This window comes from Cetorhinus maximus, chromosome 3, assembly GCF_964194155.1.
Source record: "Cetorhinus maximus chromosome 3, sCetMax3.hap1.1, whole genome shotgun sequence".
Lineage (NCBI taxonomy): Eukaryota > Metazoa > Chordata > Chondrichthyes > Lamniformes > Cetorhinidae > Cetorhinus > Cetorhinus maximus.
The window spans coordinates 167058796-167084546 of record NC_135881.1 but is presented as its reverse complement, the minus strand read 5'-3'; the positions used below and the strand labels follow the sequence as shown (position 1 = coordinate 167084546).

The 25751-nt window shown below is 42.8% G+C and overlaps 1 protein-coding gene across 1 annotated transcript; it reads left to right on the top strand.

Annotated features, from left to right (window-relative positions):
* Positions 1-1487: 1487 nt before the first annotated feature.
* On the top strand, positions 1488-25751 carry LOC144672330 (uncharacterized). Its single transcript, XM_078534185.1, has 9 exons — positions 1488-1587; positions 1745-1866; positions 10751-10848; positions 14619-14755; positions 15161-15310; positions 15406-15433; positions 22047-22097; positions 22207-22251; positions 25672-25751. Exons 1-9 carry the CDS (start codon positions 1552-1554, stop codon positions 25749-25751), a joined length of 747 nt encoding a protein of 248 aa, XP_078390311.1. The 5' UTR covers positions 1488-1551.

Genomic DNA, 25751 nt, shown 5'->3' with positions numbered 1-25751 from the left:
ACTCTCCTCCGTCTGGCTGAACTTGTGCTGACACTGAACAATTTCTCCTTTAACTCCTCTCACTTCCTCCAAATAAAAGGTGTGGCTATGGGTACCCGCATGGGCCCCAGCTATGCCTGTCTCTTTATGGGGTATGTGGAACATTCCTTGTTCCAGTCCTACTCCGGCCCCCTCCCACAACTCTTTCTCCAGTACATCGATGATTACTTCGGTGCTGCTTCATGCTCTCGTCGGGACCTGGAAAAATTTATTAATTTTGCTTCCAATCTCCACCCCTCCATCATTTTCACATAGTCCATCTCTGACACTTCTCTTCCCTTCCTTGACCTCTCTGTCTCAATTTCTGATGATAGACTGTCCACCAATATCCATTACAAGCCTACCGACTCCCACAGCTACCTCGACTACAGCTCCTCACACCCCGCTTCCTATAAGGACTCCATCACATTCTCTCAGTTCCTTCGCCTCCGTTGCATCTGTTCTGATGACACTACCTTCAAAAACAGTTCCTCTGACATGTCCTCCTTCTTCTTTAACCGAGGTTTTCCACCCACGGTTGTTGTCAGGGCCCTCAACCGTGTCCGGCCCATCTTCCGCGCATCTGCCCTCACGCCTTCTCCTCCCTCCCAGAAACATGATAGGGTCCCCCTTGTCCTCACTTATCACCCCACCAGCCTCCGCATTCAAAGGATCATCCTCCGCCATTTCCGCCAACTCCAGCATGATGCCACCACCAAACACATCTTCCTAGAGCTGTACCTTGAGTGTCCTGCCATCCATTCTTAATTAGCACATTCTCTTAGATAATATCACCACCTTCAACACCTCTTTGATCCTTTTGTCTGTGACATCCTTTGATTCTCTGCTCCTATCACTGCTTGCTTGTCCCTACAACCACCCCACCCTCAACTTCTCTCCCCCCACCCCACACCCCACCTTAAACCAGCTTATATTTCACCCCTCTCCTAACTACACTCAGTTCTGTTGAAGGGTCATTGGACTCGAAACGTCAACTCTTTTCTTCTCCACCGATGCTGCCAGACCTGCTGAGTTTTTCCAGGCAATTCTGTTTTTGTTTTTGATTTGGTTTAGAAATACCAGGGTTGCTTTCCTTTCGTCATAATGGTGTGAATCCTCTCGTTCCCGGGGGGCCGGTTAAAACCCAAACATGTTTTCAATTACATTAGCAAAAAGGAGGGCGGGCAGGAGCAATGTGAGCCCTATTGTCAATCCTGCTAGATTGTCCTGCTGTCCCCACGGGTAATGATCAGATGGGCATTAAAAACATTGCGTGTTCAAAGATTTGATCTTCTTCGAACACAGTTTATTAAGCATGAAATATACCGAGGCTGCGAGATAAGGGCTGTGCGGCTAACAGGGAAGTAATGAGGTGATGGTCCGGGGGAACCAATGCCTTGCGATTAGGCGGGTCGATCACGTGCGAGGAGGTGCGGCTTTTCCTGTGTGTGCCAGCAGCGTTCGAGTAAATCAGCACAATCATTAGTAGCAGCGTTAAATCAGGACTCAGCCCAGAGGCCGAGTTTCCCTTGGATGTGGAGGAATCCAGCTGCCTATGAGTTTGAGCTGGTGAGTTTGATTTCTCCCTCCATGAACCTCCCTTCATTGGTGGGGAGGGGGCTTAGCGATTGTGGAGAGACCGGGAACGGATTAGTGAGTCCATTAGGCTGTGATTACACTCACTCTCACTCTCTCGCTCTCTCTATCTGTCCCCACTTTTTCTCAGCATACTTGGAAATCCCCTCCTGCCGGCGAAGTAAAGTCACCGATTGTTGAAAGCAGCTGTTCTGGTCTCAAATCGCATTCCGCAACGCACGGAGATCAGCTGGAGAGTGAATCCGCCACAAGGTGAGTGTTGCTTTCTGCTAGGAGCTGCACTGAAGTGTTAAACCTTATCTGTATGTCATTTCTGACCCGAATTGTGTGTGTGTGTGTGTGTGTGTGTGTGTGGTGAGTCCATTTAACAGGAGATTTAATTAACTGAAGAATGGCACTGAATGTTAAACATTGCATGTGAACAGTTTCTGACCGGAATTGTGCGCGCGGTGTGTAATTTTTTAAGTGGATTTAATTCACTGAAGAACTTGTTTTCAGAATGCGATCATATATTTTCACTCTGTACATTACGGTTGCATAATATCTTAGATCACATTTTAACAATGCACTGCTTTGCCCTGGTTGGTTGTGATTCAGATAATGAAGTGGAAATCATTGTTTGACTTCAACCCGCATCCCATCAAAGCTTTCACTTAATTTTATTTTTACTGCTTCGGAACTACATGGATTTGCCTTTTCCTACATAACAACAATGACTACGCTTCAAAAGTATTTCATTAGCTACGGTCCAGGGCAGAACCGGTGCAATTTTATTGCAGTCCCATTTTATTTTTTTTTATTCTGAGGAGTTTGTTTGTTTAATGCTGCTACTGGCACACCATGTGGAATCGGTCCAAATGGAATGCGATTTCTGTCACCATTAAATGAACCCAAGAAGGAGCTAGTTCCCAGAAAATAAAATCTCAAATCATAGAATGGTGACAGCACAGGAGCCCATTCGGCCCATCATGTCCATATTGGCTGACAGCAAAGGCAATTCAAAACAGAAACAGAAACAGAAACCGGAAGGCTTTAAAGGCTGCCACTCTCTTCAAGAAATGCCTTCCTTGAAGAAGTATTGCTCTGTTCTCCGACAGGATTTCCGCCTGTCTCTTCTGCCTTGTGCACCTTCATTGACTCTGCTGCCATACACTAATTATCTACTAATTACCTAACTTAGTCTACTGCATTCGTTGCTCCCAATGCAGTCTCCTCTACATTGGAGAGACCAAACGCAAACTGGGCGACCGTTTTGCACAACACCTGCGGTCTGTCCGCAAGAAAGACCCAAACCTCCCTGTCGCTTGCCATTTTAACACTCCACCCTGTTCTCTTACCCACATGTCTGTCCTTGGCTTGCTGCATTGTTCCAGTGAAGCCCAACGCAAACTGGAGGAACAGCACCTCATCTTCCGACTAGGCACTTTACAGCCTTCTGGGCTGAATATTGAATTCAACAACTTTAGATCTTAAACTCCCCCTCCCCCCATCCCCACCCCGTTTCTCCCCCCTCCCCCTTTTTTTTCAATAATTTATATAGATTCTTCTTTTCCCACCTATTTCCATTATTTTTAAATCTAAAACTAAAACTTTGTTAGTCTTTCCACCCCACACCCACTAGAGCTGTACCTTGAGTATCCTGTCTTCCATTCTTAATTAGCACTTTTCTTTGACAATATCACCACCTTCAACACCTCTTTGATCCTTTTGTCTGTGACATCTTTTGATTATCTGCTCCTATCACTGTTTGCTTATCTCCACAATCACCACACCCTCAGCTTCTCTCTCCCCCCGCCCCCCCCACCTTAAACCAGCTTATATTTCACCTTTCTCCTAACTATACTCAGTTCTGCCGAAGGGTCGTGAAGACTCGAAACGTTAACTGATTTCTTCTCCACCGATGCTGCCAGACCTGCTGAGTTTTTCCAGGTAATTCTGTTTTTGTTTTGGATTTCCAGCATCTGCAGTAGCTTTTAGCTTTTTGTTTTTAGCAAAGGCAATTCGCCTGGTGCCACTGCCGTGCCTTTTCCCTGTAGCCATGCACCTTTTTCCTTTTTCAGATAATAATCCAATCCCTTTTTGAATACCTCGATTGAACCAGCCTCCTCCACTTTCTCAGGCAGTGTATTCCGGATCATAACAACTTGTCGTTGCTTCTTTTGTCAGTCACCTTAAATCTGTGCCCTCTGGTTCTCGATCCTTTAACCAATGGGAACAGTTTCTCCTTATCTACTCTTTCCAGACTTTCTATGATTTTGAACACCTCTATTAAATCCCCTCTCAACCTTCTCTTCAAAATGAACAGTCCCAACTTCTCCAATCTATCTACATTGCTGAAGTTCACAATACTTCCAAGTTTTGTATCACCTGCAGATTTTGAAATTATGTCAAGGTCAGGGTCATTAGTATTAATCAAGAAGAGTAGGCGTCTTAACACTAACCCCTGGGGAACTCCACTATAAACTTCCAGTCCAAAAACAAACTGTTCACCACAGTACTCTGCTTCCTGTGACACAGCCAATTCATATACATGTTGCCACTGTCCCTTTTATTTCATAAGCTCTAACTTTGCTCTCAAGTTTATTGTGCGGCACATTATAAAATGCCCTTTGGAAGTCCATGCACACCATATCAACAGCATCACCCTCATCAACCCCCTTTCTTACCTCCTCAAAAACCTCATGCAAGTTAGTTAACACAATTTGCTCTTAAATCCATACTGGCTTTCCTTACCCACATGTGCTCAAGTGACTACTAATTTTGTCCCAAATGATTGTTTCTAAAATCTTCCCCACCATAGAGGTTAAACTGACTAGCCTGTAGTTGCTGGGCTTATCTTTACGCCCTTTTCTGAACAAGGTATAACATTTGCAATTCTCCAGTCCTCTGGCACCATCCCTGAGTTTAAGTAGGATTGAAAAATTATGACCAATACCTCTGCAATCTCTACCCTCACTTCCCTCGGTATCCTTGGATGCATCTCATCCGGTCCTGGTGTCTTATCAACTTTTAAGTACAGTCAGTCTGTCCAATCTCCCCTCCTTAGCAATGTTAAACCCATTACGTGCCTCAACTACCTCCTCGTTCACCATTACCTGTGCAGCATCACCTTCCTTGGTAAAGGTGGATGCAAAGTATTCATTTAATGCCTCCATGTATAAAATCCCCTTTTTGGTCCCTAATGGGCCCCACTCCTCCTTACCAGCCTTTTACTATTTATCTGCCTATAGGAGACTTTTGAATTCCCTCTGAACCTTGCATATTGAGCCTGATTATCAGTTGTATTACCCACCTGACATCTGTTATAAGCCACCCTTTTTCTGCTTTATCTTTATCTCTTTTACCGTCCAGGGAGCTCTGGATTTGTTTACCCTGCTTTTCCCCTTTGACTCGCTGAATTATTTCTTCTTTAAAGATAACCCATTGTTCAATTACAGTTTAGCCTGCTGACCTTTGGTTTATCAGGCCCACATCCATTCTTACCCCATTGAAATTGGTTTTCCCCCAGTTAATTATTCTTAGTCGGGATTGATCCTTGTCCTTTTCCATAGTCAACCTCAACATTGTGATACAATGATCACTGTGCCCTAAAAGCTCCCCTACTGACGCTTGATCCACTTGGCCCAACTCATTCCCAAGAACCATGTTGATCAGTGCCTCCTTCCTTATTGGGCTGGAAACATTAATGATTTAGAAAATTTTCCTGAACATGCTCTAGGAACTTATACCCATCTCTAGCCTGACCACCAACCTGGTCTAGATTTGGATAATTAAAGTATCCCATTATAACTGCTGTAAAAGCCTTGCACTTCACTGTAATCTCCTGGCAATTGTTTTCCTCTACACCTTTCCCACTAGTTGGTGATCTGTATGCCACACCAAGCAATGTAATTGCATCATTTTTGTTCCTTGGCCCTAGTCAAATAGATTCTGTCCTTGACCCTCTGGGATATCCTCTTTCTCCAGCACTGCAGTGTTCTCCTTAATCAACACTGCCACCCTCCCCCTCCTTCCCTATCTTTCCTGAGTGCCTTGTATCCATAAATATTCAATACGCAGACCTGCCATTCTTTGAGCCAGGTCTCTGTTATCGTCACAACATATTCCATTTGGCTGTCTGTGCCTGCAGCTCAGCAATCCTATGTAACATATTCCATGCGTTCAAATAAGTGCACAGGAACCCTAATTTGGACTTTATTACTTTTCCACTTCCTCTGAACTCAGTTAATACCCTCCCCACTAGCACTAGCAAATCGTCCCGGAAGGAAATTGGTCCAACATCTGTTTAGGTGCAACCTGTCTGGGCCTGCACAGGTTCAACCTCACACAGAACAGATACCAATGTCCTAGGATTCTAAAGCCCTCCTTCCCAAATTATCATTCCAGCCCCACATTCATCTGCTTTATTTTCCTATTTCTACACTCACTTTCATGCCTGGTACTGGGAGCATCCAGAGATTACTACATTTGAGCTCCTGCTTGCTAATTTCCTATTTAGTTCCCAAAATTCTGATTACAGGACTACATCCTTTTTCTACCTATGTTGTTGGTACTGACATAGACCATTACTGCTGGCTGTTCACCCTCTCCCCTCTGGGTGCTGTGCAACCATTCAGTGATATCGTTGACACTGGTGCCAGGGAGGCAACATACCATTGTCACGCTCAAGCAATATGGGGGAGAATTTTTTCCTCGTTGGGGGTGTTGAGCAGGCGTGGGTGGGCGCGCAGCCAATTTCCGCCCACGATCGGCTGCACACCGCCATTTTATGTGATGCGCGCTTGGAAGCGCTAAGCACGGGGGGAGAGTAGGCTGAGTCGGGGCCTGCACAAGAGTGCAGAAATCTCCGAGGCACGGAGCTGCCTCAGGGAGATCTGTTTGATATTTAAATAAGGGAGAAGAAACAATGTTAAAACATGTCCCAGCTCATGTGACACTGTCTATGAATTTTTTTGAAAATTTTAATTAAAGTTTAAAAACCTTCATGAGACCTCATCCTGCCCATGGATGAGGTTTCATGATAAATGCGAAGGCCGCCTGGGCTCTTCGCCCGCCCGCCAACCTTAAGATTGGATGGGCAACTCAGTTAATAATTTTAATTGCTGTTTAAATGGCCTTAATAGGCCTTTGACAGTTCGGTGGGTGCACAGCTGACTCTGGTGCTCGCCCACCGAACCTGAGATCTGAATGACGCGTGGTGACATCAGGATGCAAGCCCGACGTCACTGCGCATCATTTTACGCGTTGGCAAGCGGGCCCCATCCCCGCTCGCTGACCCGAAGATTCTGACCATGGACATATGAAGAATAAATTCAAAATGGACACTTTAAAACAAAATGGAATTGAGGTCAGGTGACCTTTTCTTTTCTGCCAATGCACGTGAAACTGCAAGGTCTTCCACCAAGCCAGGGGATCAACCCTGGTTCAATGAAGAGTGCAGGAAGGCGTGCCAGGAGCAGCACCAGACATACCTAAAAATGAGGTGTCAACCTGGTGAAGCTACAACACAGGACTACTTGTGTGCTAAACAGCATAAGCAGCAAGTGAGACAGAACTAAATGATTCCACAACCAAGATCTAAGCTCTGCAATCCTGTCACATCCAGTCATGAATGGTGGCGGACAATTAAACAACTCACTGGAGGAGGAGGCTCCACAAATATCCTCATCCTCAATGATGGGGAGTCCATCACGAGTGCAAAAGGTAAGCAACAATTTTCAGCCAGGAGTGTCGAGTGGATGATCCATCTCTGCTTCCTCTGGAGGTCCCTAGCATCACAGGTGCCAATCTTTGGCCAATTTGATTCATTCCACGTGATACCAGGAAACGGCCGAAGGAATTGAATATTGCAAAGACTATGGGCCCTGACAATATTCTGGCAGTAGTACCAAAGACTTTGTGTTCTAGAACTTGCTGTACCCCTAGCCAAGCTGTTCCAGTACATCTACAACACTGACATCTACCTGCCAATGAACAAAGTTGCCGAGATATGTCCTATACACTCAAAGCAGTACAAATCCAACCTGACCAATTACCGCCCCATCAGTCTACTCTCGATCATCAGTAAAGTGATAGGGGTCATCAACAGTGCTATCAAGCAGTGCTTGCTGAGCAATAACCTGCTGAATGACACGCAGTTTGGGTTCCAGCAAGGCCACTCAGCTCTGACCTCAATACAACCTTGGTTCAAACATGGACAAAAGAGCTGAACTCCAGAGATGAGGTGAGAGTGACTGCCCCTGATATCAAAGCAGTATTTTACTGAGTGGGCATCAAGGAGCCCTAGCAAAACTGGAGTCGACGGGAAGTGGGGGAAAACTCTCCACTGGTTGGAGTCATACCTAGCACAAAGGAAGATGATTGTGGTTGTTGGAGGCCAATCATCTCAGTTCCAGGACATCACTGCAGGAGTTCTGCCGGGTTGTGTCCTCGGCCCGACCATCTTCAGCTGCTTCATCAATGACCTTCCGTCCATCATAAGGTCAGAAGTGGGGATGTTCCCTGATGATCGCACAATGTTCTGCACCATTTGCGATTTGTGACTCCTCAGATAATGAAGCAGTCCATGCCCAAATGCCGGAAGACCTGGATTATATCCAGGCTTGGATTAACAAGTGGCAAGTAACATTTGTGCCATATAAGTGCCAGGCAACGACCATCTCCAACAAGAGAGAAACTTACCATCACCCCTTGACATTCAATGGCATTTCCATCACTGAATTCCCCACTTATCAACATCCTGGAGGTTACCATTGACCAGAAACTGAACTGGACTAGTCATATAACTACTGGATAGAAGCGCAGGTCAGAGGCTGCGAATCCTGCAGCGAGTAACTCACCTCCTGACTCCCCAACGCCTGTCCACCATCTACAAGGCACAAGTCATGAGTGTGATGCAATACTCTCTACTTGCCTGGATTAGAGCAGTTCCAACAACGCTCAAGAAGCAGCCAGCTTGATTGGCACCCCATCCACAAACATTCACTCCCTCCACCACCGACGCACAGTGGCAGCAGTGTGTACCATCTACAAGATGCACTGCAGCAACTCGCCAAGTCTCCTTAATCAGCACCTTCCAAACCCATGACACTACTAGATAGACAAGGGCTGCAGGCACATGGGAACATCACTACCTGGAAGTTTCCCTCCAAGCTGCTCACCATCTTGATTTGGGAACATATCACCATTCCTTCACTAGCGCTGGTTTAAAATCCTGGAACTCCCTCCCTAACAGCATTGTCGGTGTACCTACGCCACATGGACTGCAGCAGTTCAAGAAGGCAGCTTGCCACTACCACCTCGAGGGCAATTGGGGGTGGGCAATCAATGCTGGCCTCATCCCATGAACAAATATTTTTAAAAAGTAGTGAAAAGGGAAGAATGATCCCTAACATCTCTCCCCTGTTCATAACATCATCATTTACATCTACAGTCACAGAAATGCCTGTTCGTTCCCCTAACTATTGAATCTCCTACCACTATTGCTCTTGCAGTCCTCTTCATGTCCTCCTGCACAGTTGAGCCAGTTGTGGTGCCAAGGACCTGGCTCTGGCTGTACTCCCAGATGAGTCATCACTTTCACCAGCATTCAGAACTGAATACTGGTTAGAGTGAGATGCACTCAGGGGGACTCCTGCATTACCTGCTTGTTTCTTCTTGACTGTCTGGTAGTCACCCATTCCCCTTTTCCTCGCATAGTCTTAAGCTGTGGAGTGACTACATCTATAAATGTGCTATCCATCAAGTTTGCAACCTCGCAGATGCAAAGAAGTGATGTTAGCTGCTGCTCAATTTACAAAATCCAGGAAAATCCTTGTCAGCAATCCAGAATCAGGTTGTCTTAGTCCTTTCTATAGAGGCCTGGACCTACCGGTAATGAATCTAAGGTTATACAGACAAATTTGATCACCTTCTTTAGACATAACAAGGTATCTATAAATGCAAATCACAAAACTCTATCCAATATGCTTCCCTTCTTTCCACCTCAATTTAGTGAGAGGGCTGTTTTTGTTGACTCTCGGTTTTAGTTTAACAGGGAGTTACAACCAATCTTGCCTGTGGTCCAGTGCAGTTTTTAAAAGTGCAGTCAACCTGGACAAGGTTTACAACCTTTAGCACCATATATAGATATTCCACTTCATTGGTCCTTGAGCAGTTTGTTGATGACAGGGAAGCCATTTGTTTAGTGAGTCTTAATCAACTTTGAAGCTGGCCTTCTCCCATTCCTGTTTTGCTTGTCGATGGCTGGCAGTTGGGTTGCCTTTTGGTGTCTGGGAACTGTGATTCAGGCTCTCACCTGGCTCCTGTGCTGGAACTTTATTCAGTGTTAGGCTAAATGCGAGAGTCTGAGGTGTTTTCCTCAAGTCCCTAACATTTAACAACCTCTACTGTAATTTGGATCCAGCCTGTGCCCCCACTATTACATTCACTAAAGACAGTTCCTAGAGCTAGAATCCACAGATGGCAAGACCTGTTGAGTTTTTCCAGCACATTCTGTTGTTTGACAGTTTCCTTTTGTCTGCCATTCTGTGATCATACATACGTGCGTGCAGTTGCTCCAAGCACCCACTGTGTCTCGTGTAGTGAAAGAGAAAAAACGAAGTAATTTGCATTTATATAGCTTCTTACACATCCTCAGAACATTCCCAATGTACCTTCCAGTCAATGAAGTACTTTTGGAAATGCAGTCACTAATGTTAGAAACATGACAGCAAATTTGTGCACAAGGTCCCAAAGCAAGCCTTGCGATAATAACCAGATGATGTTTTAATTACGTTGGTTCAAAGTTAAATATTTGCCCAGACACAGAGAGAGCTCCCTGCTTGTCTTGATGTGCCATGGGATTTTTTTAATATCCAGATGAGAGGATAGACAGGCTATCTGATTTGTAAGACAGCGGCTCCTAGACTGCTGCACTCCCTCAGTGCTACACTGGAGTGATAACCGTCCTAGACTTTGTGCTCAGTTCTCTGGACTGGTACTTGAAACCACATCCTCTGGCTCAGAGGTGAGAATGTTACTGACTGAGTCACAACTAATCATGAATGTTTTCATTCCATAAAATGTGTTAGTCCTGTAACTATTTTTCTTTACGTTTTCGATGTTTTCAGAATCCATGTTTCCTTTTTCCCCCCAGATTTACAGTAACTTCCTCTGTCTCAGAGCTGTTTGATCTGATCGCTATGCTTCAGATGCAGAAGCTGCTCTTCATTCTCCTCAACATGACAGCTAACGGTAGGTGAAACAATGTTATGATATGTGTTGTGGTAGCTTTAACAAACGTACCACAGGAGGCTCAGTTACAGGTTATGATCGTTTATTCGAGTGATTGCAAGGAGAGAGCCATCTCAAGCAGCTTGAGGTAGCACTCTGCTAAATTACAAGTATTCAGCTTATTTATACATTACTGGTCATGTACAAGAACATTGTTCAGATTCCAATCTTGTCAAGATATAGATACACATATCCCCCTACACCCAGGCAGAGCTTTCTCCCCCAATCTAAGCTGGAACCATCTAGCCTTTCCTTATCTGTTGAATACAGGCTCAATCTTCGTTGTTTTTCAACCTAAGTCTCCAGTCTGACTCGTAGAACACCTAATCTATCTTATTTGCATTCCTCTATGTCCAGCCTGACTCCCAGGACCTTACTGATGGTCACACCCCGAGGGTGTACAAGGTTCATATGATGGTTTTTAACTGTTTATGTACTTGCTGGCACTGGCTGTTTGGAGATCCAAGCAAGTTCATTCCCTTACAATAGATTCTTACTGTATTCCTATATTTCCCCCTAACAATATGTTTTGCATTCTGTAGGAGTTACCATTTAAACTGCACAGTGGATTCACAACTGACAAAAAATATTTAAATGGTGGAGATCATGGCTGTTGTAAATTCAGGCTCCTCCACCCTTTCAATTGTGGGCATAGTAACATAGTCTTTATGTTACTGGACTATCCAGATGTCTGGACTAATGACCCAGAGATTGGATTCAAATCCCACCACAGCATCTGGAGAATTTAAATTGTTAATTCAATAAATCTGGAATTAAAAAGTTAGTATCAGACATGGTCACCATGGAGCTACCAGATTGTTGTAAAAACTCATCTTGTTCTCTAATGTTCTTTAGGGAAGGAAGTCTGCTATATTTATCCGGTGTGGATTTTACATAACTCCAGACCCACAGCAATGTGGTTGACTCTTAACTGCCCCCTGACATTGCCCATAAGACAACTGAATTGTTTTAGGCTATTAGGGATGGGCAATAAAGGTTGCCTACCCCTGGAAAATGAGTAAGTTGTGAAGAGGAGGCTACAAAAAGATATAGACAGGTTAAGTGAGCGGACAAAGATCTGGCAAATGGAGTATAATGTGGGAAAATGTAAAATTGTCCATTTTGGCACGGCAGATAAAAGAGAAGCATATCTAAATGGTAAGAGATTGCAGAGCTCTGTGATGCAGAGGGATCTGGGTATCTTAGTGCATGAATTGCAAAAGGCTAGTATGCAGGTACAGCGAATAATTAGGAAAGCTAGTAAAATGTTATCATTTATTGTCGGGGGAATTGAATACAAAAGTAGGGAGGTTATGCTTCAGCTGTACAGAGCACTAGCAAGACCACATCTGGAGTACTGTGTACAGTATTGGTCACCTTATTTAAGAAAGGATGTAAATGCATTGGAAACAGTTCAGAGAAAGTTTATCTGACTAATACCTGGAAAGGGTTGTTTGTCTTATGAGGAAAGGTTGGACAGGTTAGGCTTGTACCCACTGGAGTTTAGAAGAGTAAGAGGCAATTTGATTGAAACATACAAGATCCTGAGAGGTCTTGACAGGTTGGATGTGGAGAGGATGTTTCCTCTTGTGGAAAAATCTAGAACTATAGGTTACTGTTTAAAAATAAGGGGTCACCCATTCAAAACAGAGATCAGGCAACATTTTTTCTCTGAGGGCCATGAGTCTCTGGAACTCTCTTCCTGAAAAGGTGGTGGAAGCAGAGCCTTTGAATATTTTTAAGGCTGGGGTGGATAGATTCTTGGTAAGCAAGGGGGTGATAGGTTATCGGTGGTAGGTGGGATGCAGATTTGAGGTTACTGTCAGATCAGCCATGATCTTATTAAATGGCGGAGCAGGCTCGAGGGGCTGAATGGCCTACTCCTCTATGTTAGTATGAATTTTTAAAAATCTTGTAAATTGTTGCCACCATGTGAGTGTCTACATTTATTTCCTATATGTTTTGGTGTGCTCTGGAATGTTAGGCAGTAATGTCCTCATCTATGTCTTGTGATCAAAGCATGGATTGTAATTTTTCTTGATGAGCACTTGAAGCTTAGTTTTATTTATGATGAACTTAAACAGACTGATACAAGACTGATACAATACAGAAAAAGACCATTCAGTCAATCATACCTGTGCTGGTTCCTTGTACAATTAATTCCACTCTTCTGTTCTTTCCTCATAGTCCTGATTTTTTTTTTCCTTTCAAATATTTAACTGATTTAATTTTTTAAATATCACTATTGAATCTGCTTCCACCATTCTTTATAAAGTGCATTCCATATCACAACAATTTGTAGCACTGTTTTTAAAAAAAAGTTTCCATATGTTACCCTCTAGTTCATTTGTCACTCCCCTTGAACCTGCCCTGTGGTACTGAGATAAAAGCAAAGTTCTGTTGAAGAGTCATGCGGACTCGAAACGTCAACTGTGCTCCTCTCCACCGATGCTGCCAGACCTGCTGAGTTTTTCCGGGTATTTTTGTTTTTGTTTTTGCTGTGGTACTGACCTTTTTGTGAATAGAAACAGTCTCTCCTTGTTTGCTATATGAAACCTGCTCGTGATTTTGAGCACCTCTATCATATCTCTTTTAACCTTCTCTGCTCTAAGGAGGACAGCCCTACCTTCTCCAGTCCACATAGCTGACATCCCTCATCCCTGGTACCATTCTAGTAAATCTCTTCTGCACCAACTCTAAAACTTCTGTAAAGCGTGGTGCCCAGAATTGAACACAGTACTGCAGCTAGGGCATAACCATTGTTTTGTAAAGGATTTGAATAGCTTCCTTTTGTACCCCATGTCTTTATCAATAAAACCAAGGGTTCCATGTTTTTTAAACAGCCTTCTCGATGTGTCCTGCCACCTATGTAAGACTTGCCTAGATACACCCTCAGGACTCTCTTTCTGCAACCCCTTTAAAACTGTAAGCTATAAAAGCCTTCAGCTTCCTGTCGTCTGCTGTGTTGGCCAATCTGCAACGGGACAGGATTCCTGCCTGTCCCCTTGGTTATGTCCCTGACACCAGTCCATTTCCTGGAGTCAGGAGCAGTTAAAGATTTTGCTGGAGTAATGGGGCCATTTGCAGCACGACTGTGACGCCCATCTCAAGTGGGGGAGGGGGTGTTCAGCCTCTCATCTTGGGGAACTTTGCTTTTAAAAAAAATGTAAAAGTGGAAGGTGGTCATTTAAAATTTAAACTATCCACCCTGCTGCAGCAACACTGAATATGAGGGACACATGGGTATCCCTTGTGGTCAATATTGTGAGTGCATTTCAAGGAGAAATGTGTTGCATTATGCAGTTTCCTCCTTTTGCATATTGTGATCCTATGCCTGTCCACTTCTGGTGGGTACGGAGAAAAGGAGCAGTAACTCAGCACTTCCTGCCCAAATTACACTAGATTCCTGATGTAATAGCACAGAAAATTCAAGACCAAAGTTTCCTTTTGATAGAATGCAGTTAAACTGCAATAATGGTGTAATGGTGCCAGCAGTTGTGCAGTCTGCAGCAAGTCACATTGACACATCTATGCTGGCATAAAGATGGGCTTAAAACAGAACAAAGTTAGCATGGTAAATGATCAGCACATGGTGTGTTTTATATCTATATTGAGCATGCATGTATGATAGTTAAAATGACAGCATGTTACAGCACAGAAACAAGGCCCATGAAGTCCGCATGGAATCTGTACACTGCTCGAAGTTCTTACTGAGTACTTTCACTTTACAGTTACTGCTGAAGAAGCAATGATTCAAGAGAAAACTTACCCAATCATTCATTTTGGAAATGAATGTAGAATTAAGACCAAAAACATCTCTTCTGGCTGCCCATTTGGATGGCAGGAAGAAAAAGAATGGATTGTGGATGTAAGTTTTACAATTTGAAATCTTTTTAGAGGTTTCAGCTTGTTCAATGTCTAATGGGAAGTAAAGATGCACTTTGGCTGAACTTTCCTCTGTGGTGGGTTCGCCGCCACTGAGTAAAGGCAGTACCTTGCACTTCTGTCCTTCACCATTCTTCTCCTCACCTCCACGCTCGACCCCAGCCCTTTACTGTCTATGTAAAGTGGGGTTTACATAGATTTGTTCAGAGCATTTTGCTGATGCATTAGGGGGTTGTGTCCAGAATTTACTTTCAATTACTTTCTCTGTTTATGGTTGTTTAATATGCATATTATTTCTAATTTTGTAGTAAATTTGAATTCTATTTGCAAGAGGTAATTTACAACCCAGAAACGAAACATACTAATGGGGTCTTTTTGTTTTTCACAGAACAGACCCATTGCTATTTTGGAAAAAGGCAAACCATTAAATTGTATTGAGCCTTGTAGAAATCTATCGTATCATGAGATATGGCTTAATTGCACTGCAATAAAACATACACTGGTAAAATGTACATACAGATGCACAAAAGACAATCAGGTAAGATTAAAGGGGGGAAAAAAATCATTAAATTATATTTAATTTTAATGTTCAGTAATTTCTTTTCTAATGTTCTTTTCTTGTTATAAATTTAGGTGGATGAGTTCAGCTTGCACTTTAAAGGCAAGTATCCGTTTGGATTTACATTACTGACCATTTGAAATAGAATATGATTCAATTTTAGACACAACGGCCCACAGCTTCTGATCTCTGGGGATTCCTACCCAGAGGCACCCCAGAAAATGCACTGGGAGATTCCACTGCCACGCTGCATGGCAATTGCCCAGGAAGCTCAAACTTCAGATGGGCAATTACACTGCACTGGGAGCCATCTGATACTCCAATATATAAATTGGAGACTTTGGATGGTTCCGACTGTCTTACCAGAATAATTACCCAGGAGAAGTTAGAATTAAAAGCACTTCCAACTCCTGAGTAACTATACCAGTGACACCTCCAATCCTACCCACTTAGCTTACACACTTACCTTCTCTCTGGCTTCTCAAAGTGGCTGGGTCCTTTAAACTATGGCAGCGAGTGCTGCAAAAAAGATGGGTGTGGCTTCCTTTCCTCTGACTCTGCTGCCCTCACTGAAGGCCTTGGGAACCTGCTGCACTGCACTTCTCTCACCCGGCCCGAGTCATAAAGTCGGGCGAGGAAGATGCAGCTCCTGAATAAGGCAGGAAAAAAGGAGCAGAGTGGCGATCCGACTGTGATTGCCACTCTTTGGGAGTTCTGGCCCATTATATTTTGCATTCAATTTGCAGCACAGAATTAGACCAATGGTCTATCTTGGATCCACACAAGCTTCACCTTGCCCTATCAGTATATATTTTTTTGAGACTGTATTGTTTTTGTATGATTAAAAATCCTACATGGTGAAAGAAAGGGCAAATAAAATATATAAACTAAACTCCAGCAGAGATTTGACTGTCTCCAGCTGCCATAAGGATGTGCCTGGAACCATACTGTCGGTGGGGGAGGCAGTGGTATTGTCACTGGACTGGTATTCCAGAGACCCAGGGTAATGCTCTGGGTTTGAATACCACCATGGCAGATGGTGAAATTTGAATTCAATTAAAATCTGGAATTAAAAGTCTGATGATGACCATGAAACCATTGCCGATTATTGTAAAAACCCATTTGGTTCACCATTGTGCTTTAGGGAAGGAAACCTGCTGTCCTTACCTGGTCTGGCCTACATGTGACTCCTGACCCATAGCAATGTGGTTGACTCTTAAATGCCCTCTCAACAAAGATAATTAGGGATTGGCAATAAATGCTAGCCAACCAGCCTCACTCGCATCCCATGATGGAATATTAAAAAAAAAAATTCCATGATCAGGACCGTTTGCATTTTTAGGCAACTCCATGACAGGGACTTGCTGTGGGGTTGGAGAGAGAAAGAGAGAGAGCGCGTGTGTGTGCGCACACTGGCCATAGGCATTGGAAGCCGTCTACATTGTCATAAGGCTGCCAACCAAAGAAGGGACAATACTGTTCAAAATTTCAAATCTCTGAGTCAGGGAGATGCAGTGATGACCTCCTATGAAAAACTGGCAGCACTCAAAACAGGAAATTTGGAAAGTTTTTTTTTTGCAGCTATTTTTATTTTTAATTTCTCTGTTTTACTATATTAACTAGGATGTAACTACATTTATAAAAGGTATATGGCGTTGAGTTTGAAATGTTGTTTAAAAATGTTCTGTAACTTGATCAGAGCTTGAAATACATGTGGTATTGAAGCTTGCTCAAATGATTGCCATTAGTCTTATAAAAGAGAATAATGTCCAAAGGATGTAGTGAAGGCTTTGCATGCATGAGCTTAGCTTACCCAATCTTAGGGTAGCTACTAAATCCGACTTCTTAATTATTATTGCAAGTACATCTGGTGTGATTTTATGCACTGCTGCAATTTAGTTTCAATCGTGGCTCAGTGAAAGTACTCTAGCCTCCGAGTCATAAGGCCATTGGCTTAATTCCCCACTCCAGAGACTTGCTGTCTCAGGTTCAAGTAAAAGATTCCACAGTGGTATTTGTAGAAGGAAAAGGGAGTTCTTCCAGTGCCCTGACTGATAGTTATCCATTAAGGAACAGCTAAAGAAACAGATTATCTGGTCATTACTACATTGTTGTTTGTGGGACTTCACTATGTGCAAAATACTACCACGTTTCCTACATTAAAACAGTGACTCCATTTGGAAAGAATTTCATTGGCTTTAAAGCGCTTTTAAATGTCCTGAGTTCATAAAATACACTGAGATTTGTCCTGTTTTTTGGACTCAGGAACCATGATTCACTCCCTGCCCATGTCAATTTTCACTGGGGGTCTTCACACAAATTTAGTAGAGGGCCTAGCATCTGCCACTGGCTGCCTCTGTGCTCTGCAGGGGACCATGCTGATTTGTGCAGAAGGCACATGACAGTCAGCCTCCTGTTCTTAAAGTAGGCTGTCCCTCTTAAAGGGAAGCTGCACTGAATTACAGGAGGCGGCTGCTGAATAATATTGATGCCATTCTAAACAAGGGGCAGAATTTAACAATTGGGAGATGGATGGCAGTCCCTCCTGATCAAGCATTACATCAGATTGCTGACATCAGGTCCCTTTTATGTCTTGGGTAAATGAGTTCATTGGCCAACCGAACTCTAACTGCACGCCTTCCTATATTCTCCTCGATTGCTGCTTGCAATCAATAACAGGGAGAGACTGATGTAAGAATAAACAGTGATGGTTTACTGGGACATAGGGCAGAGCGCCAGATCATACGTGCTCACTCAGACCTTCAGAACTAGACTTTCAGTTCCCAGTTGCCTGGGCTGTACAGTGATGCATCAGTGCTGTGACATGATCAGTACACTTACATTCTCTTAAAAAGACAGGGTACCTCACTTTACCACATCCCTCCCCCTTTACTTAAAAGTACAGCTAACCAGTTTAAAACACATTAACTATTTATGCAATAACTATTTACAGGTCAAGTCTCTCATGAGGCCTTCTTTGACAGTTTGAGCATCGTAGCCCAACACACTTGGCTGGTGTTTCCGAGACCTTTTCAGGGGAAGTTGCCCACTATGTCCCTCAGTGGATGATTTCACCATCTTCCGGGTGCAGTCACATTCACTCCTGCTGCCACTTCCCTCCAAGCTGAAACAGATAAAGGGCAACAACCACAAAGCAATACAGTGATGAGCTACATGATGTGTGAGAAGAAAGAGGAAAAGGAAAAAAAATTTCTTTTTTTCTTTCCAAGGACTGTCAATTTCTCGTTTTCTTCTTGCGTGTCCTTTTCTTAGTAGCGCTGACCTGTATCTCTGCTTTCTCTTTAATTTCACTGTTGGCTGGATTGGACTCCGGCGCAAGCTGAATGTGAATGAGCTCAGTAGTTGGGTTTTCCAACAAGTCTTCTGAGAATTCAGGGCAATCTAGCTTTAAAACTTCAGGGCTTTTACGCAGCTGCTGCTTCAGCTTTTCTAATTCCTTCCTATTCTCATTAATAGTTCCCTAGAGAATCGCATATGGTTGCCCCTTTTCAGCTAATTCATTCCTTAACTCGGGCATAGACAAGTTTAACTCTTTCTTCTTCATATCTTTTTCGTGGCACAAATTTTGGGAGATGATTGAATTTTGTAGCGCACGAAAGTCCTTTAATAGATTTTCCATTTACTTTCGAAGGATGCCTTCAGTTTGAACTCTGTCCCAGTGTAGCACTTCTACGGGCTTCTGCCGTTGGGTCTTTGTGTACTAATTTTTTCTTGCAGCAACACTTCTGGTTTCAAATTAGGAACTTAGTGGGCCCTCAAGATTTATCTCTCCCAGCCAGTTCCTTCCGAGGAGACTCAGTCCCCTACCTGACATTATAAATAGGGGTAATTTTGCAGACTGTTCCTCATACTGCACCTTGACTTGACATACCCCTGTTACATTTATTTCTTCACCTGTGTGTCCGAAATTTCTAACTTCAAAGGATAGGTTCCTTTACTCAGATTTCTAAATGTATGCTCTCCAATGATGGACATCGATGCTCCCGTATCAACTTCCATCTTAATGAGTTGTCTGTTAACTGTAATGACTACTTGGATTGGCTCAGCTCTACCCACTTTGAGATTATATAACAAATGGATGTCTGATTCCATTTCTTCTGGTTCTTCCATGAGGCATATTTCACGAGTGGCTTTCCATTCGACTGCAGGCCCAGCCTGTGATTCAGCTGGCCTCTGGGTGGGGAACTGTTCAGTCGCTTCACTGGCGCTGTGGAATGAAAAATCTTATAGTATGTGGGGGTGTCCCAAGCGTCCCTTTTTGATCCGACCACTCTCTGCAGGTCGGGTCCCTGTACCTCTTCTAAACTCCCAGGAATGTAGGGCTAGCCTCCCGATCTTGCCTGAGAGGGCGCTCCCCCTCAATCCAAGAAACCATTTAGTAAACCTACGTCAAAACTGCTGGAAATAGTCTGGCAGTATCTGTGGAGAGAGAAACCGAGTTAATGTTTCGAGTCCGTGTGACTTTTCTTCAGATGCTGCCTGACCTGTTGCTGACCTCCAGCATTCCTGTTTTATTTCAGATTTCCAGCATTCTCAGCATTTTGCTTTTGCGATTTTTATTTGACCTTTGTCTAGAAAGTTTTCTTTTGTTGGTGAAAATTAAGTAGCAACAAATCGAAGGAAGAACAACTATTGTAATTGAGATGGTGTAGATAATGGAGATGGTGTATTAGGTGAATCAAAATGGTTAGTTAATTGGGTTTTTTGAGGTACACAAGTGAATCTCTCCTCTGACAGGCTGATGTGTTGTCTTTCAAGCTGCCACAGTTTCTCATTGTCCTGTTTTGCCTTCATCTCCATGGTTTAAGTGTTTTTGTTAAACTTCTGTAAAATGCTGCAGACACTGACAGTCTTGGAAACCTTGGTAAAGCTGTGCTGCTAGTCCATTTACTAATGTACAAACATCTGAAATGCTGCCTGACGATACCAAAACATTATTCTATCATCACTATATAGTAGGTACATGGTCCTTTTGACTGTGATTCTTGCAAGTCATCTACCAGGGTTCTAGATTACTTTTTATCCAGTCTACTTTCCCCTTCAAATAAATCAGGTGTAGGGGTTGCAATAAAATGAATAAATTCTGACTCTTGTTTGAGAAGTAACTATTGAGTTGCATGATCCTAATTTGCCCTTCACTGACCACTTGGACATTGATGGATTGGGATCCTTTGCAGTTCCCTCACATTCTATTATTGCCTTACTGTCAGGAAAGTGATGAAAATGTTTCCTCTGGTGAATAAGGCACTGATTCCACAAGTATTACAAATACCACTTCAGTGACATGGAAAGAACTGGAAACTATCAAGTTCAGGAATGTCCTGACCTTGACTGTCACCTGCAGTGCTGTGCAGTGGACTGTGGTAGAAATTGTTAGCTGGTGGCATAGGACTATCACTGTCCTATGATAGTTCACCTTCTCTGGTGAAGCTTGGCCTCCAAAGGCTGTTCTCCTCAGCCATTTCCAGACAAGTAGGGATGTTTTGGTAATGGCGGGTGTGTGCAGTCCACCTCGGATACAGCATCGCTCCCCTCATCCGCTTACCTCTCCAAAAGCTCAACATACTGTGTTCCATGTTAAGTGTCAGTTGGAGTCTTTTGGGATTTAATTCACCATCTACCTCCATTGAGCTGGGTTTTGGCTTGGCCCAATTACTCATTCTGCCACAGCAGAACTGTAGAATGTCTCCATTGGTAGCACCCTACTTTTTGAATTGGAAATTAATTCATTCCGAAACTATTCCTGGATGTAAACACATGATCTAAACTGAAGTGCAATTCCAAAGGAATATTCCATTGTTGGAGACGCTACCTTTCTGATGAACATACAAGATACCATGATGGTGTTGTTCAAATAAAGAGCAGGAGTTCTCCTTTCCTTGTCAACATTTCTCCATCAGCCAACATAAACAAAATCTGATTAATTTGGCCATTCAACTCACCTCTTTGTAGGATTTTGCTGCATACATAGATCAATCAATAGTGACTGCACTTCACTTCAAAAGTAGTTTATTTGAGGTGAAGAACTTGCAAATGTATTTTAAAAAAAAAAGAGAATTTACATCCCTAGCATCTTTCACATTCTTTTCTGCACATTCCAGTACTTTAGAAATGTATGTACTTTATATGTAGCAAACATGGCATCAACTTATGAACAAGCAGGTCCCAAAACAGTAATCTGATGTCCAGACAATCTGTTTGAGATGTTAATCGAGATATAACTGTTGCTCAGTCGCTGGGAGAACTCCCATGCTTTTCTTCGAATGGAGCCATGGGATCTCCTAGATCCACCTGAGAAGGAAGATCCTCCCTCTACACTGCACTGAAGAATAGGCCTAGATTATGTACTTGAGTCCCTGGAGTGGGGCTTGAACCCATAGCCTTCTGACCAAGAGATAAGTTACTAATGGAGTAATGCTGGCACCTTAAAAAGAAATGAAAGGGACAACATGTATAGAAGCTCTTCATTTATATTTAAGTGAGTTCTTTCTCTTCGTTCTAACCAGACATGAACCTTACTTAGAAAAGAGAACGAAGGAGGAACGGTTGTTATTTAAGACAGTTTAGAAGGAAATCAAGACATTGAGTCAAGTAGCATTGACAAATTACATCTACACGGAAATTACTACCTTTTTCTGAACTTCTTAATGGATCAAAGGTGTTAAATCCCAAAATAATTTTTCCTTTCTAGCAGATATGCAGGAGCGGGTATCTTCCTTTCCAAACCTGACAGCAGTCACTCCAGGTAAGCTCTTTGCAATTATTTCTAGGCAGACTACTGAATGCTTATACTTGCATGGTGTGATTTACAGTCATGATTAATCGTGCATTTTTTGATATCTCTTTCTATACAGAGTCCCAACCACCAAGATTAGAAGTGGAGAATCATATGCATATAGGTAAATCATAAAAATTTAGATCTTAGCATTGTATGAATAGGAGGTGGACATGTTCATGTTATTGCTAATCGATGTGCCATATCTGTGTCAATGTGAGGCAGTTTGGTGTCAGTATTAATGAAGTAGCTGCCCATGCTCCCAAGGCTCCTTTAGGAACAGCCCAGTTTAATGTGTGGGTTTGGGTTTGGTTTTTGTTTTTTTATCGACACTGTAAGCACCAATTTAAGGTGCACATGCCAATTTACCGGGTTCCTTAAGTGTTTGGAGCTCTGTTTCTGATTCAGACAAATAACCTGGGGCAGAATTTTTCGCTCGGTATGTGGGCGCGTGCCCGACACACTCGAGCGTAAAATAGCACCCGATGACATCGGGTGAGCGTCCCAACATGGTTGCGCACTTGCGTGCTACTTTGGTTGGCGGGCACGCGCTAAACTCAGAAGCATGCCTGCCGACAATCAAGAGGGCTATTAAGCTCATTAACCGCACAATTAACTGAGATTTTTCGCTGCCCTCTAAAGTTATGGTTGGTGGGCAGGCGAGTCGGCCAGGCGGACTTTGCATTTTTCAGGAAACCTCATCCAAGGGCGGGATGAGGTTTCTGTCATTAAGTAAAAATAAATGAAAATTCTGTCCAAAAAATGTTGTATATGTTCAGGTAACTGTTTTTGATGCGTGGGCAATTTTTCTGGATTTTAAAATATTTGTTTTGTATTTAAATTCTTCAGCTCCCTGAGGCAGCTCTCTGCCTTCAGGGAGCTTTATTCCATGCTCCCCCACGCCCGCGCTGACTTTAGCGCTCGCCTTCCTCCCGCCCCCAGCCCAGGCAGCGCTGATCGCTGAACGGCCAGCCAGCGTGAAATCGCGGTCGGCGGTCCGTTTCTTTACTGCCCCCAGGCCCGCTGATCGCACCTGTCTGCCGAGCTGAAAATTCAGGCCCTGGATACTAAACCGGTTGCTAGATTATCACATTTGTGGGTGACATTAAAATAGAACGAGCAGTATAAGCTGACATGTAGGATTTTGGCAACCTTTGTTTTTGTACTTGGGTTGTGGGCAGTAGTTATTGCCCATCCATCCTTGTCCTGGATATATGATTCAATATCTCGGGTCATGTGTAGGCCAGGCTGAGTAGCTGCAATAGAGATCTCTCCTTCAGAAGGATATCGGTGAGCCAATTTTACAACAATCCAATAGTTTTCATGGTAATTTTGCTACTGTTAGTTCACAAATTTATTGAATTTAATTTCACAATGGTGGGATTTGAACTCATGGATGCTGGAAGGTTCGTCCACTGCTATAACCACTAGACCCCTAATAGGATCCTTAAGCAAGGAGAGAGACAAATGGTAGATTAAATTTAATACTGAAAAATGCAACCTGTTGGTAGAAATAGTGAGGGACACAAGTGTTTTGGATGGATTAGAAAGGGATGGATAATAGTGGACCAGTCACATCAAGATCTTGAGACAAGTAAATATTGTGATATAAGGTTCAAAATTGTGCGGCCTAGTATGGAGTCTTATTTGATAGGAATGTAGATTGGAGATTAGGCTGTGGAGGTCTGCACACTAAGGGCTGTGTTTTTTTTCTTTATGAAGGCAATTCCTTGTTTAACGACTACATTTATTTTATTTTATTCATGGAATGTGGGCACTGCTGGTAAGGCCTTAATTTCCCTTGAACCGAGTAGCTTGCTTCACATGTAAGCCAGACTGGGTAAAGATGGTAGATTTCCTTCCATAAAGGACATTAGTGAGCCAGGAACGTTTTTACAACAATTGATAGTTTCATGATCACCATTACTGAGACTAGCTTTGTATTTTTAATTAATCAATTGAATTTATAAATTAATTGAAGTCAAATTCCTCCAGCTGCCATGATGGGATTTGAACTGGTGTCCCCAGGGCATTAGCCTAGGCCTCTGGATTACTAGTCCAGTGACATTACCACTATGCTACCGTCTCCCCATTTATTCACTCTCATTCTTGTTTTTCACTTTGACATTTTTCCTTAAATCTTCCCAATGGCTTTGACCACCTTCATGTTTTTTTTGTTTTGACCACCCTTTGTTTCTGTCCTCCTCTGGGTATTGGTGGCTTTCTCCCTGGGCTCAGAGATTACTTTCTAAGTTTTACCTTTGCCTACTTCAGGACCAGGTTTAAATAGTCTCCACACTTCTTCTTGATTCTCCTTCTCTTCCACCTCTTCTCGCAGGATATGTATAAGCAATTAAACTTTTCTTAAGTTGATTGAGTAGCACTCTTCTCAATTTATGATTTTAGTGCTGTTTAACACATTAGAACCAACAAATACTGAGGAAGACTGCAGCAAAATACAAGACATCAACAAATTTACAGAATGGGCTTGTGAATGGTAATTGAATTTCAATTTTGATAAATAAGAGGTGATGCATTTTGTTAGGATTAAGGGGGCCACCTGAAAAATAAATCTAAATCGGATAGGGGCACAAATTCTTAAATCATTAGTGCCCTGGGAAAACAAGGAAAAGCAGTAAATGGTGACAAGCATAGTAACAGACTTCAGGAGGACATAGAGAGAGTAGTGAAATCGGCCACTACATGGCAGATGAAAAGATGGGAAGAGGTTTGTGTGGAGTTGAATATATGCGCCTAAAAGTGAGGGGTTTTAGTGGCAGCCAATATCAACCTCAATCTCCTAGTGAAGTCTTAACAGTTAGATTGAAATGATTCATAAACATGTCCAATTCTGGCTTCAAAAAAGACCCCTGCTAATAATGGCTTGATAGTTCCATTTATTGCATTAGGCATGCTGTGACATTTTTTGGAGTAGGATTGTGAGTCTAATGCCAATTTGCACTAAATTAGGAACAGTTTTGCTCTATTATAAACTGCCAAAGGTAATAGTATTCTGACAACAAGCATCAGTTGTGAATCAGAAGCTTGTGGTGACAGTGTAATACTGAGTGACAGTGACAGTGCTGTACTGTCAGAGGTGCCTTTCGGGTGAGGTGTTAAACCAAGGCTCCATCTGTTCTTGTAGCTGTGCATTAAAGATTCAATGGCACAATTTGAATAAGGGCAAGGGAATTCTCTCAGAACCTGGCCAACGTCCCTCAACCAAAATCACCAAAACAAATTTATCTAGTAATTTTATCTCATTGCTGTTTGTAGGGTTTTTCTTTGTGCAATTTAGCTGCCATGTGCCTGTATAATAAGTGACAACACTTCAAAAAGCACTTAATTGGCTGTGAAAAAGTTTGGGATGTCTGAGCATGTGATAAGTGCTAAATAAGTGCAAGTTTTTATTATAGGTGCCAAAAGGTTGCTTTGCTTGTGTCTATTTGTGTATATAAAAGGAAGAAAATGTGGTGATCAAGGAATCCTGGCACAAAACAATCTATTTATTTTGTTATATCATTCTCCAACTATTTTTCTTTAGGTATTGGCATATCTTTTGTGATTGTAGTTCTAGTCATGCTTTCGATCTGCTTAAAGGTGAGTGGGACTTCACTATTCTAA